The sequence below is a fragment of the Ursus americanus genome, chromosome 26 (genome assembly GCF_024610735.1).
Source record: "Ursus americanus isolate L20-20 chromosome 26, mUrsAme1.1.p, whole genome shotgun sequence".
Lineage (NCBI taxonomy): Eukaryota > Metazoa > Chordata > Mammalia > Carnivora > Ursidae > Ursus > Ursus americanus.
In genome coordinates, this window is record NC_142152.1 from 20,093,559 (window position 1) to 20,107,071 (window position 13,513).

At 38.4% G+C, this 13,513-nt stretch overlaps 1 protein-coding gene across 1 annotated transcript in view; it reads right to left on the bottom strand.

The window, feature by feature from the left end:
* Positions 1 to 2,914: 2,914 nt before the first annotated feature.
* The window catches only part of TMED10 (transmembrane p24 trafficking protein 10), a 37,345-nt gene continuing 26,746 nt past the window's right edge, over positions 2,915 to 13,513 (bottom strand). Inside the window, exons 4-5 of the mRNA XM_045807789.2 lie at positions 6,436 to 6,562; positions 2,915 to 6,033 (exon numbers count right to left, since the gene is read on the bottom strand). Coding sequence (XP_045663745.1) covers positions 5,912 to 6,033; positions 6,436 to 6,562 — 249 coding nt within the window. The 3' untranslated portion in view covers positions 2,915 to 5,911. The remainder of the gene's footprint in view (positions 6,034 to 6,435; positions 6,563 to 13,513) is intronic.

Here is a 13,513-nt window from a genome sequence, read left to right on the forward strand (position 1 = left end):
GATCATGACCTGAGCCCAAGGCAGATGCTTAATGGACTGAGCCACCCAGGCACCTCCCATCTGAGGAACATTTAGAACTTTGTGATCAGTTGGGATATGGTTGATGAGGTAAATGTGAGTCCAGGAGATTCACTTCATGATTTTTAGTGAGGTGGATAGTGATAGTAAGGAGAGGAGGAAGACACCTGGTAGAATGGGATAGGGGAGTTGTGAAGGATGAGTTCACACTCCTATGACCTCTCTACAGCTCATCAATGACCCTTGTAAAGTATGATATCCTACACTCTGCATAACATTCCACATTGGCTTTGAATAGTAGAGCACAAGAGGACTTCTGTCTCCCTTGATCTGGATCTAATACTTCTATTAGTATACTAACCTTTATAATGATGGTCTCCTTATACCATAGGTGCACTTTACGAAGCCTCTTTTCCACATCCAAAGCAATCCAAAGTAACAAAATTCTCCCACTAGATCACATCACTTCTTTGCAATGCTTATCTGTAAAATACTGATGTCTTGTTATATTCTTTATTGACTATCTCTGACATTAGAATGTAAATTTCACAAGAGCCTGGATTTTATACTCATTTACAAATATATATTAGTGCCTAGAAAAGTGCTCAATATTATAGGCTATGTATAGAACATTTTTTTAAACCTAAATGCCAGCCTGATAACTCCTGTCATATTTTGTTGGTTTCATTCCAGTATGCCAGATTATACAGATAATTTTAAATTGTTCAATTAATTCATTCAACAAACACTGAGTACCAACTTGTGCCAGGTGACGAGTTACGACAGAAAACAAAATAATGTGGTTCCTACTCTCATGGAGCTTATGGTCCATATAACAAATAACTAGGCAATTAAACAACTGTTTCAGTGCTAGGAGGGGCATCTTTCCAAGCCAAACTTGCCGGGTTGGTGAAGGCTTCCTGGAGAAATATGCAAAATGTTAAGTCAGTGATGGCTAAACAACGTAGAGAGATCATTCTGGATAGAGGCCATTTCATCTACCTTCTTCTATTCATTACAAGGCAACGTGAGGATAGGTATTGCTTCTTATTTATCTGAGTCCTCTCCAGAGTTTAGCTCAGCATATTAAGCAGAATATATGTTCAAAAAATGTGGGGAGGGGAGTTTCCGTTAAAAGAATGGAAAAAATAGTTACTTAAAATCAAAAGTAAATAGGTTTCAGCCACAGCTTATTCATTTTTTTCTGGCATCTTTGCCATGAGGCATGATAGTTTTCAGTAGCTTGGTTAGCCTGATATTATAAATTGTTTTAGTTATAATGCACAGATACAAGCTTAACAGAAAAATGTCCTGTTCTTTTAGAGAATACAGAACAGAAACACTCATGCTCAGTTCTTCGTTATACTAGATATAAATGAAACTAAACATCTGGCCTTTGAATATGCATAAGTCCAGAAATACTGAACATTCTAAAGGTATAACTGATTTCAAATTGCCTCTGGTCAAAATGGGTATTTCCATGTTATATCTTAACAAGTAAATATTTAAGATGATATATAGCAGAAGTTCCCAGTTGTGAATGGCGGATCCCTGGGGCCACAGAATCACTGTAAAGACTAAAAAATCTACCAAAGTACCAAGCAAAGTCTGTACCTTCATTTTCCAATATGGTAGCTTCTAGCTACATGCAGCTATTAAACATTTGAATTGTGGCTAGTCTGAATGGAGATGGGTTGTCGTTGTAAAATGCACACTGGACTTCAAAGGCTTTATATGGTGGTAAAAAAGTAAAATATTCATGAGGTGCCTGGGTGGCTCAGTCGGTTGGGTGTCTGACTTCAGCTCAGGTCATGATTCCAGGGTCCTGAGATCCAGCCCCATGTTGGGCTCTCTGCTCAGCAGGGAGCCTGCTTCTCTCTCTCCCTTTGCCGCTCCCCCGCTTGTGCTCTCTCACTCTCTCAAATAAATATTTTTTAAAAAGTAAAATATTAATTAATCATTTTTATATTGACTACATGTTGAAATGCTATTTTGGATGTGTTAGACTGCATTATTAAAACTACTTTCGCCTGTTTCTTTTTACTTTATTGTTGTACTAGAAAATTTAAAACTACACTTGGGGTTTATATTATGTGGGTTACCACTACAGCAGACTGAATAATAATATGCAGAACACATACTACCATTTAGTGTTAAAGTATGATACTGCTGAGACTATGAAGTTCATTTAAAAGTTTTGCTGAACTCATTCATTGTTTATGTTCTCTGAAAGTAAATAATCAGTGAGAAATAAGACATTTTTGTTATTAAAATAGTTATACTCAAATTTGGGAATCCCTACTTTATGGACTATAGATTCACTGACAAATTATCTGTTTTGGGGGGGGGATGGAGGTTGAGGGTAAATAAGATACCAGCCTGTGAATGTGCAAAGCATTCAGGTGGATTCTTGGAAAGGAGCTTTATGAAAAATGTCCAACTGTAAGTAAAAGGAAGGAGAAAATGGCCTTAACCTGCTGGGCTCGGTTTTATATAGATGTGATGGGCAAAAAAGCAATTCCTGAGAGGTTCTAAGTTGAGAGGGGTATTTTAAGAATGGAGGGTAAGGGAGAGAACACTCTAGGAATAATGCCAAAAGCAGTTTCCAAAAGAGAGAAGCTACAGAAAATGCTTGGCTTACAGAACCCTATTTTGCCTTTTTGAAAATGTTAATTATTATGATTATGTTTTTATACACATTACATATAGCTTACATATTTATATATAAAATTGTATTAGCTCAAATAAACTTTATCCATCTGCAGTAAATTACATACAACCTTTTCTCTAATTTATCACAGATAATTTGCCATACTTTAAAACTGAAGAATATGGAATAATTTTTACCAATTCAGACAAAGAGATACTCAAGAGTAACAGAAAAATACACCTAAAATGGTTTCTGCTAGCATTTATTTGAGAAAATTTACACAAAAATCCCCAATCCAACATTTACAAGTGAATCTATAGAAACCCCACATGCCTCTTTCCATTAAACAAACAGAAAAATGGCTTACGATAGGAGTTTATGACAATGGTACAACAGTGCTTAAACTGTATCATTCCTATCTATGTTATATAGACTGTGTTGAAAAGGCTCAAAACGGAGGAAAGCAGATAAAATCCCCATTTTTAAAGCTGATTTACTCTTTGCACTAGCCTTCTAACAAAGGCAAATAATTTTTACTTTTTCGATAAAATCAAGGTGTAATTGTCAATGAACTTTAAACCAAAAGCACAAATGTCTGAGTTGGTATTTTTGGCATGAGAGTAAAAGGGAACGACATGGAAAAAATCCCAGCTGTTTCACAAAGTCACGTTCGGGAACAAAAACATCAGTCAAATAAAATATTCTCCTATCTTCTTCTTTGCCATTTTGTCAAAACAGAAGAATATAACCGAGTGAAGAACTTTCATTGCTTCTGAAAAAGGGGAAAGGCACCAGTCAGAAGTGTGAGTTTCTTATTCAGCTAATGGTACAGAACAAAATTTGACCTTTAGGCCTCTAAGAATGGATCTGACCCACAAATTCGGTTATTCTCTTCCCTACTTGGATGTATCCTCTGTCATCTAGTATACGTAATACCACAGGTGGACTTTCTCAACATCCACTGTCCTTATGGTGAGGATTTGGCCTCCAGGTTCTCAGAAGCCGTACCTATCAATTCCTACCAGCAGATGGCAATGTTGCACAAATTAATGGAAGAACCACTCTGCCACACCAGAAAAATTCACAAAAGAAGAGGGGGAAAAAGGGCTTCTGGGTTCACAGCAGCTGGAACATTCACAGAACAGCCTGAGATTTTTAACAACATAACTCAATAACTCACTCCCTCTTCTACTTTTGTATTTTACCCTGGTCATCACAGCAGTGTTCTCTGTTAATTCTAATGCACTGCTTCTTAACTGCAAGCTATATACCCTAAGTCCTGTAATTCTTGCCACTATTAGACAAAGCCCGGTAACAGTCAGCAAGGGTTAAAAGAGATTACAGAAAGGACAGACTCCTATCCACTTATCTGGGCGAAATGGAGAAAATTTCAAGTGACAATAGTTTTCGTAACTGTTCACAAACATGGTCACTTGTATCCATACCTTCTCTTACTTAATGGCCTTTAGGCACCTTATATTCCCACAGCAATTCTTGGCTTTGCTTTCGCAAAATGCATTTTCAAGTATTTACTCTATTCATAATCCTCCCAGATGTGTTTTTTTTTATGCCCCATATGTCTTAATTTGCTAGACGGAACACATAAGGGCAGGAATTAAGTCAGCAACTGGCCACATAAGAGTTGGTAAATTTTACTTATATTTTTCTTACTAGAAGTTATGTTAAAAATTCAAGCAACCACATATCTGACAAAGGATTTGTATCTAGGATATATAGGGAACTCTCAAAACTTAGTAGAAAAAACAAGCTAATTAGAAAGTGGGCAAAAAGGATAGGAAAAGATATTTCACTAACGGGGATATATAAATGATAACTAAGCACGTGAAAAGATGTTCAACATCATTTGCCATTAGGAAAATGCAAATTAAAACCATAAGGAGGCATTACTAGACACACCTATAAGAATGACAAAAATAAAAAATAATAACAATAGCAGATACTGGTGAGGATTCGGAAAAATTGGATTGGTCACAAGTTGCTGGTGGGAAGGTAAAATGGCAGTTACTCCGGAAAAAGAGTAGGACGGTTTCTTAGAAAAATAAACACGTGCTTACAGTACAACCCAGCAATTGCCCTCTTGGGCATTTATCCCAGAGAAATGAGAATTTATGTTCACATGAAAACCTGTACATGAATGTTCACAGCAGCTTTAGCAGAAATGGCCAAAAACTGACAATGACCCCAATGTCCTTCGATGGGGGAATGGGTAAACAAACTGTGGTACATCCATACCATGAACTACTACTGAGGATTGCAAAGGAGCAAGCTATTGATAAGATGCAACAACGTGGGTGGATTTCAAGGGAATTATGCTGAGTTTTAAAAGCCAATCTCAAAAGGTTACTATATGATTCCATTTATAAAACATTCTTGAAATGACAAAATTAGAAATGGAGAACAGATCAGTGGTTGCCAGAGTTGGGGTTTTGGGGAAAAGAAGGGAGGTGGCTGTGGTTCTAAAAAGGTAGTAGTACAGGGATACGAGAGTTGGACTGTTCTGCATCTTGTGGTGGTGATCACACAAATCTACACCTGCTAAAATTGCACAGAACTAAACACACATAAATACACAAAAGAGGTTCAGGCAGTTGAGCACAAATATTTTAATTCTCTAAAATGAAGTCCTCTTTAAGAGTTATGTACAGTTCAAAGCTCATTTCTATGACGTGTCCCATCTACCACCCTTTTAAGAGACATAAATTTATGAAAGGGTATCACCAGAAGCTACCTACAATTTTCAGCTAAGGGTCAAGAGAAAGTGAAGTGTGTTTTCACACAGAAATCCAAAGAGGACAATCAGAATGAAACAAGCTCAACATGGTCATACAAACCTTGGGAAAGGAACTAAAGTGGTGAAGCCCAAGCTGGTGAGAGAGTAGGAAAAGGAAAGAAAACATGGTTCAAACAGATCACAGGAGGAAACCCAGTACCAATGCTGGCTTTGGCATTATATCTAGGTAACCCCTATTTTTTGTCATAGGTAACTCCAATAATAGTCCTATTGTTGCAAAACCAGTCCAAATGCTACCAAGTTAAAAAGAAGTCCCTCATTGACTTGTTGGGTGTAGGTGGTAACCCCTGTCCTCCCACACCAAAAGAGATCAGTTCTGGCAAGAAAGCTCCAATGTGCCTTGATGGTGCTGTTAGTAGGATGCCTTAGGTCAGACACGTCCGAGTGATGTTCAGCTGGCTGAGATAAAGGTGGGAGGAGACTGGGCCTTATTACTCAATCAACTTCTTGGCCTTGAAGAAGCGACGCAGGTAGAAGACCTGCCAGGTGGCTAGTCCAATGAGGCAGAACATTGAAAAGATGCTGAAGTACAGGACCCGAGTGTTTGTTGACTCTAAAAAAACAAAAGTGTTATAAGGCAATGAAGTGAGGCTCAGCAGGCTACACAGTGGCCGGGGGGGGGGGGAGGCAATTAATTAACTTCCCTCGGTCCCTACGCCTGACAGTAGGATTTTGGATTGTTTTTTCTTAAAATTTCACTCTTCTATATATAAATGTTAAAAATTACAAAGATTAGTACTATCAGTTTGATACACAATAAGCTGAGAATATGGTCAACTGCCTATCACAGAAATTTCTATTCTCTTGAAAATCTAACAAAGCTAATTTACCTGGAGAAGCAACAACACTGAAGTAAATGATCATCCCATCATCCCATTCCCCCATCCCCATTTGGCAAAACTGAAAAAAGAGCTCTGTCTCCTTTATGAAGAAACAAGAGCTGCCATCCCCTCACCATTGGTATCTCGCATCTCTTCCTCTCGTTTCTTCATGTAGGCAAAATCATTAACGATGGACTCTGAAAGGTCTTCTAAGCGTCGGAGCTCCACCTCTAAAGGTTTGAGCTTCTCGACCTTGGCAATCTGGAAAAGAAAGGAATTATGAACCCACTCCTTGAAAAAATTGCTCTGGTCTAGAACATAAGGCAACAGACGAGTCTTTCACCAAGCCCGGGGCACTTGGCTGGCTCAGTTGGTAGAGTATGTGACTCTTTATCTCAGGGTTGCGGGTTTCGGCCCCACGTTGGGGTGTACAGAGATTACTTAAAAGTAAGATAAAATTTAAAAGTTTCACCAAACTTAAAATGTCTTCTGCTATCATTCTAACATATTTTAAAATTTGGGCTTCTGCCCTTCCCCACAAACTGTTCATGTGTTTCCATCTCAGACTTTGATACTTTAATTTTGATTAAAACCTCCTTGGAAGTACTGTAATATGGTAGGCTATAAAGTAAAATATGTTATTTTCCTAAGATTTCTGATTTTAATAAAGCACTTTACTTTGCCCTTCCACTCATGTCCAAGAAAGAAACAATATTATCAGCATAAGTGTGAGAGTCATATTAGACATAATTTTAAAAGAAAACCCTCCAAATTCCCAATAGACAAATGCACAGGAATGAGAGAGTATATGTAACTACAGCATTAAGATAATAACTGAAACTATAAAATGAGAGAATTCTGATTTGCTCCTTTAAATCCCACAACAGCTTTAGGGTTTATATCAGAGCTCCAGAGCCCAGATGAATCCTAGCTTTGCCAAGAACAAAAAACAACAACAACAAAAAACCCACTGCATTTTTTGTTTTTAGAATTACATAGCCAGTTATCGAAAGAAATCTCCAAGGACTTCCTTGTATGCTAAGGAATGAAGGATGTGAGAAAGAAATGAACTGTTTTCCTTTCTCAACCTAGACCACTGTGAAACCTCCAAGAGTATCCAGTAACTAAAGGCAGATATGACAAAAGCAAGGATTTCATTATTCTATTTTTGTTTTTTCCTATCAATCTTAGATTATGATTGGCTTTTAAAATGAGGATATACCACCAGAGTTTTCTAGATCTTAAAACTCATATACCAGTTGCTCTTAAATCTTTCCCACATAGAGAATTTATCAAAAATTCTTTTTCTAGAGGCTCCTGGTGGCTCAGTCGGTTAAGCGGCTGCCTTTGGCTCAGGTCATGATCCTGGGGTCCTGGGATCGAGCCCCACGTCAGTCTCCCTGCTCAGTAAGGATCCTGTTTCTGCCTTTCCCTCTGCCCCCCTGCTTGTTCTCTCTCTCACTTTCTATTTTTATTTATTTATTTATTTATTTATTTATTTATTTATTTATTTATTTATATTTATTTATTTATTTATTTATTTATTTATTTATTTATTTATTTGACAGAGATAGAGACAGCCAGCGAGAGAGGGAACACAAGCAGGGGGAGTGGGAGAGGAAGAAGCAGGCTCCCAGCAGAGGAGCCTGATGTGGGGCTCGATCCCATAACGCCAGGATCACGCCCTGAGCCGAAGGCAGACGCTTAACCGCTGTGCCACCCAGGCACCCCTCTCTCTCACTTTCTATCTCAAATAAAATCTTAAAAAAAATTATTTTTCTATATCTGCTTTAACTATTTATTGTATGTTCTCTATAGAACTCCCTACTTTTTCTTCTCTTTTGTCCAATTCACCTTCTTTGTTCTTTTTCAGTTAATGTTAACAGCAGTTAATGTGGAATGCACAGGGAGAGTTTAAGGGTGTTCTTATGTTCTCTTTGCTCATTTATATTCCTCACTGAACATGTGAAGTTATTTAAAATAGAAGTTATGTGGGGCACCTGGGTAGCTCAGATGATTAGGCATCTGCCTTAGGCTCAGGTCGTGATCTCCAGGTCCTGGGACTGAGCCCCATGTTGGGCTCCCAGCTCAGTGAGGAGTTTGCTTCTCCCTCTCCATCTGCCTCTCCCCCTGCCTGTGCTCTCTCTGCCTCTCTCTCTCTCAAATGAATAAATAAAATCTTTTAAAAAAAATAGGGGCGCCTGGGTGGCGCAGTCCTTAAGCGTCTGCCTTCGGCTCAGGACGTGATCCCAGCGTTCTGGGTTCGAGCCCCACATCAGGCTCCTCCACTAGGAGCCTGCTTCCTCTTCTCCCACTTCCCCTGCTTGTGTTCCCTCTTTCGCTGGCTGTCTCTCTCTGTCAAATAAATAAATAAAAATATTGAAAAAAAAAATCTTTAAAAAATAAAAATAAAAGTTATTTAAAATAAAACTAGAAATTGCTGTTAGGATGGAGATATAAAAATTAAATTTATATTTAAAGAAGGTACATAAAATGTGATGAATTTGCAATGATCCACCTAAGTTTTCTTTCACCGGATGTACATTTTCTTACATTTGTAAAATGTTGGCTAGAGTTAATGGCATGACTGACAGCTACAAACAGAATGAAGCTAACTGACTACAACATTTAACTAACGGTTAATGTATTTAGATAACTCCCCAGCTTAATGCCCAAATGCCAAATTTTGTTACTAATCTAGAATACATATCTGTTGATCTCATATAGAGCCACAGAGCAAAGAAATTCCCCAGGGAAAAGATATCACTACAAGACATATATAATAAACTCAACTCTAGTCTATCTAACATTTTCCCTCCTGGTTTATACTTTCATCTCCAAAGCTTCCTGAATGAGATAGTATAAAAGCAAATGGCATACAATTTCTTTAGCGATAAATGATTTAAGGCTCTCTAAATAGAAACTTGCAAAAAGAACTGGAAGTGAAACCATGGCCATGCCTCTGCCAGTTGAAAATATATTTTTAAAAATATTTAATGTATTTATTTGACAGAGAGCGCAAGCGAGCACACAAGCACAAGCAGGCGGAGCTGCAGGCAGAGGGAGAGGGAGAAGCAGACTCCCCACTGAGCAGGGAGCCCAGCGCCGGGCTCCATCCCAGGACTCTGGGATCATGACCTGAGCCAAAGGCAGAAGCTTAACGACTGAGCCACCCAGGCGCCCCTGAAAATATTCTTTTAAAAAATTACTTTGAAGACTACTTTCTAACCCTCCCCACCCTTTTTGTTAAATGACAATAGGCCAAATGCCCGAAAAATCAAATAAATTTGGTATTGATGATGGCCTTTGTAGATTATAGACCAAAAATCCTGCTCCCAATCCTTTTCTTTTCTGATGTTTCATTTATTTTTTAGTTGTACAAGCAACACATAAACATGTTCTCTCGCTAAAAATTTAAACTATTCAGAAGCAAAGGGAACAAAAACAAAAAGCCCACCTTCACATAGTGCCTCAATTTCTACATCCACACATTCCTTTTCAGAGGTAACCATGGTTATGAATTTGCTGTATATCTTTCTAGACCTCGCTAGAAGATACACACTATTTATGCTTTTGCGTGCATATAAATATACACAGAAACGTACAATTAAAAATATATTTATAAATTGGGGTCCTTCTGTACACATTGTTCTATGGCTTGCTTTTTCTCATTTAATAAGATCTTTCCAAAAATTTCAGTGCTTATAGATTCACCTCATTCTTCTTAACTGCTGCCCAGGATTCCATACTGCATATAGGCCACTGTTTACTTAATCATTCAATTCCCCAACTCCTTTTCCAGTATAGGTCCTACTCCGAACTCTTTAAGCTCTATTCATAACCAAACAGCCCAATTTCCATTCTCCAAGTTGATGTTATTTCCTCAATGAAATTCCTTACTCAACCCTGTCCTTAATTTGCTAAATTATTTTTAGCCTTCAATGAGTGGGATGAAGATCTCTTTCCCTAAAACACATCTCTGCCTAACAAATACCTTTATTAACTTGATATTAATTTTAAATCTAGGAAACTTAAAGAATTGCCAAGAGACTAAAACAATGTTGAAAACCAACTTTCTATTCCAACCATCTAACACATCCTGGATACTCAATGGAAAATAATAATAATAATGGATACATATTTAATCTAAACCTAGAGATTAAAAAAATGTACAAAGCGGTCTTAAAAAAAAAAAAAGAAAGAAACATTTGAAGACTCTAACAATGCTTTCTTGAGTAGTTACTGTGTAAGGTATGAAGATAAATGATGATCTCTGCTCCTAAGAAGCTCACAGTCTGGTGGGGAGGCTCATATAAAAAGCTATAACCATAGCATAAGACATTATGTATTAACTTCTACAACAAAGATACATATTAAAAGTGAAAAGGAAAAAAAGTAGCACAAGATTAATCATAGTTGCAAGGATAAAGGAAAGCTTAACAGGAAGTGGGTGAGGTCTCAAATTATGCAGGATTTTGAAAGAGATGAGGGAGAAAGGCATTCAAAGCTGAGAACTTGCAAACCAAAACATGGAGGGAGGAAACTGTAGGCCGTGTTTAGACGGTACATAGTCTGATGTGCATATGTATGTGGGGGGGGGGGCACTTGTGTCAACACACATACATGCTTGGGGGAGGGTGGTCGATAATAACATATAAGGCTCAAAAGTTAGGGTGGAGCTCAACAGAGGAAGAGGATAAGAAGGTAGTATAATGAATTAGACCTATCAGTATATATCCATAATGTGTATGTATTTTATACCTTGTAATCTGGCTTAACTCTCATAACCCTATATAAGGTGATTATTATCCCTAAATTTTTCAGATCAGGAAATTAAAATTCAAAGTGTTAAATAACTTGCCCAGGTTCTCAGAGCTTGGTGGAGCTGAGACAGGAATCCCAGTCTAAGTTTACATTTTATTCTGAAGGTACTAAAAATTTGATGAAGGAAACTAGCAGACTACACTAAGTTTTTTTCTGGATCAAAGGTGAAGTGATCAAGCTATATTAGGCCACAAAGATCTGGGTAAGTTGTCCAGTTTATTAGTCAAACTTTCCTGGTTTCATACTGCTATTATTCTAATTTTTAGAGACTAACAGAGTAAAAATTTTAAGCAAATTATCATCACTATGCTCAGGAAGACCCTCTTTGCTTGCCCAGGACTCAGTATTGAATGAATATCATCAAGACTTTTATCACTGTCAGCACAAAAAGATAACTAGAACACCTGTAACAAAATCCCCACCGACTGTTGTTCTGCTCTTCTGAATGTCTGATTTAATGTTCGAAGTGTAAGAATGTGAAATTATACATGTTTCATGACGGCAGGCCATTATTCCAGTCTACTTCTCTCTTCTTAGGCTGGAATACATACATATGTATGTATTTTGCCAACAGCTTGATCAAAGCAAAGCCTACTTGACAATGTCATGTACCACAGGTTCTCCACTAGAGGGTAGCATTCCCCTTGTAAGCTGCATTTTAGCCATTCAATAAAGACTTTTAGATCTACATGGGACCTCATTTTACAAATGAAACCGAAGATTCCATAGTTATCAAGTACTCTGGGTGAAAGAACAGGACTGGCAGAACCACAGTCTCTTGAATCCCTACCTAAGGTCACCAAAGCATTTATTCAGCATCAAAACTCCAAAGCTCTGCTGCTCTAAGATGCAAGCAAAACCGTACGACTTCCAGAAGCATATCCACTCAGTGTACCCAAACCCTAGCTCTCTTTCAAGCCTTAACCGTGACGCGTTCTTTAACCACTTCTGTCCACACGGACTCCCTCTTTCCTAAAGTCCTACAGCACTTAGACTGTGCCACAAAATTAACAATCATACATTGTCATATTCACATTGTTTTGATTTTTATCCTTTTCCCCCCACACTAGTTTGGCCCTTGAACTCAAGGAAATTAATACAACGTATACTTCGTATAGCATTCCCACTCAATGCCTTGTTCAGAGGAGCCAACTTTGGGCCTCTGTTGGTCCCCCGAAGAAAGGCTTCCTCAGAGCACACTCTGCGCCTACTTTCACCCACTGCCCAGGAGAAAGCCCTCCCTACCACACTATCACTCTCATCTGCAGTGGTGGGGACTGCTTGGAAAAGCTACAAGTCAGCAAGCCTTTTCCTGCGTATGTACGACACCTCCAAAAAACTACGAAATTACCCTTTTTAAGCCATATCCAAATCTTCCACTCCCCTAGTGGTGATTTGAACCTAGAATTCAGAGTCATGTGTAACTGCACCAAGGAAAGGTTTTAACTCTGAAAAACTGCTTCTTAAAACACACATGTGAAACCGATGTCTAGAGAATCGCTAGATTGTTTTCCTTGGTGGAGCACTGAGACTCAAGAGAAGCTTCTTATGGTAAGCCAAATTCAGTCAAATTGCTGTTACCTCCACACTCCCCACCACAGCCCCCAAAATTTTAGAAGCACAGCAGTAAGAGTGAAGATCATCTACTCTACGCAATCAAGAAAAAGAAGGCCAACCTACAGCCAAGGACAAGTCTACTTGTGTGGGGAGGTATGTGAATCACAGACCTCTTCACAGAAGCTCAAAAGGTCAAGAATGTGTCAAAATAAGGCCAGATAAATCTGCCAATTTTAGGGCTATCTGAAATTGAACATGATCCTATTTACTCTGTCACAGTTTACAGAAAGGGTAGGAGAAGGGAGCCAAAATCTACTGAACTAACCAAACTATGTTCAGGTGCCTTGCCCATTATGTTATTTCATTTAACTCATGTTGAGAAAAGGACTTTGGATCTAGTATGCAGAACCAGAGCGCCTCCTTCCCGAGGGCAATCCAAAAAGTAGAACTTTTGAATAGTCTTCAGCTGTTGCTCCAACAAGGGCGACTATGTTTTTCGTAGACATGTTGATAGCAAATGACATACTAATAGAACCCACAGACACAACAAGATTTTAGTTGTACTGAAAATGCTGACATCGCCATCAAGAAGGGACATATACAGCCCCAGAGTGGGAGTATGTGTCAGATAGCTCCTTTTTTGTGGGATAGTTGTTGCCTTCATTTCCACAACTGCAGGATTAGACAATTAGTCCTCACAAGCAGCTGCTCTAGTTCACAGACCACAAACTCAAAAAAAAAAAAAAAAAAAAATTGGCTCAATTCACGTACTGATTCTATAAAGATGCCTCTCCCCCAATGGGCAAAAGACAGTGGTGAAAGGTCCTTAAA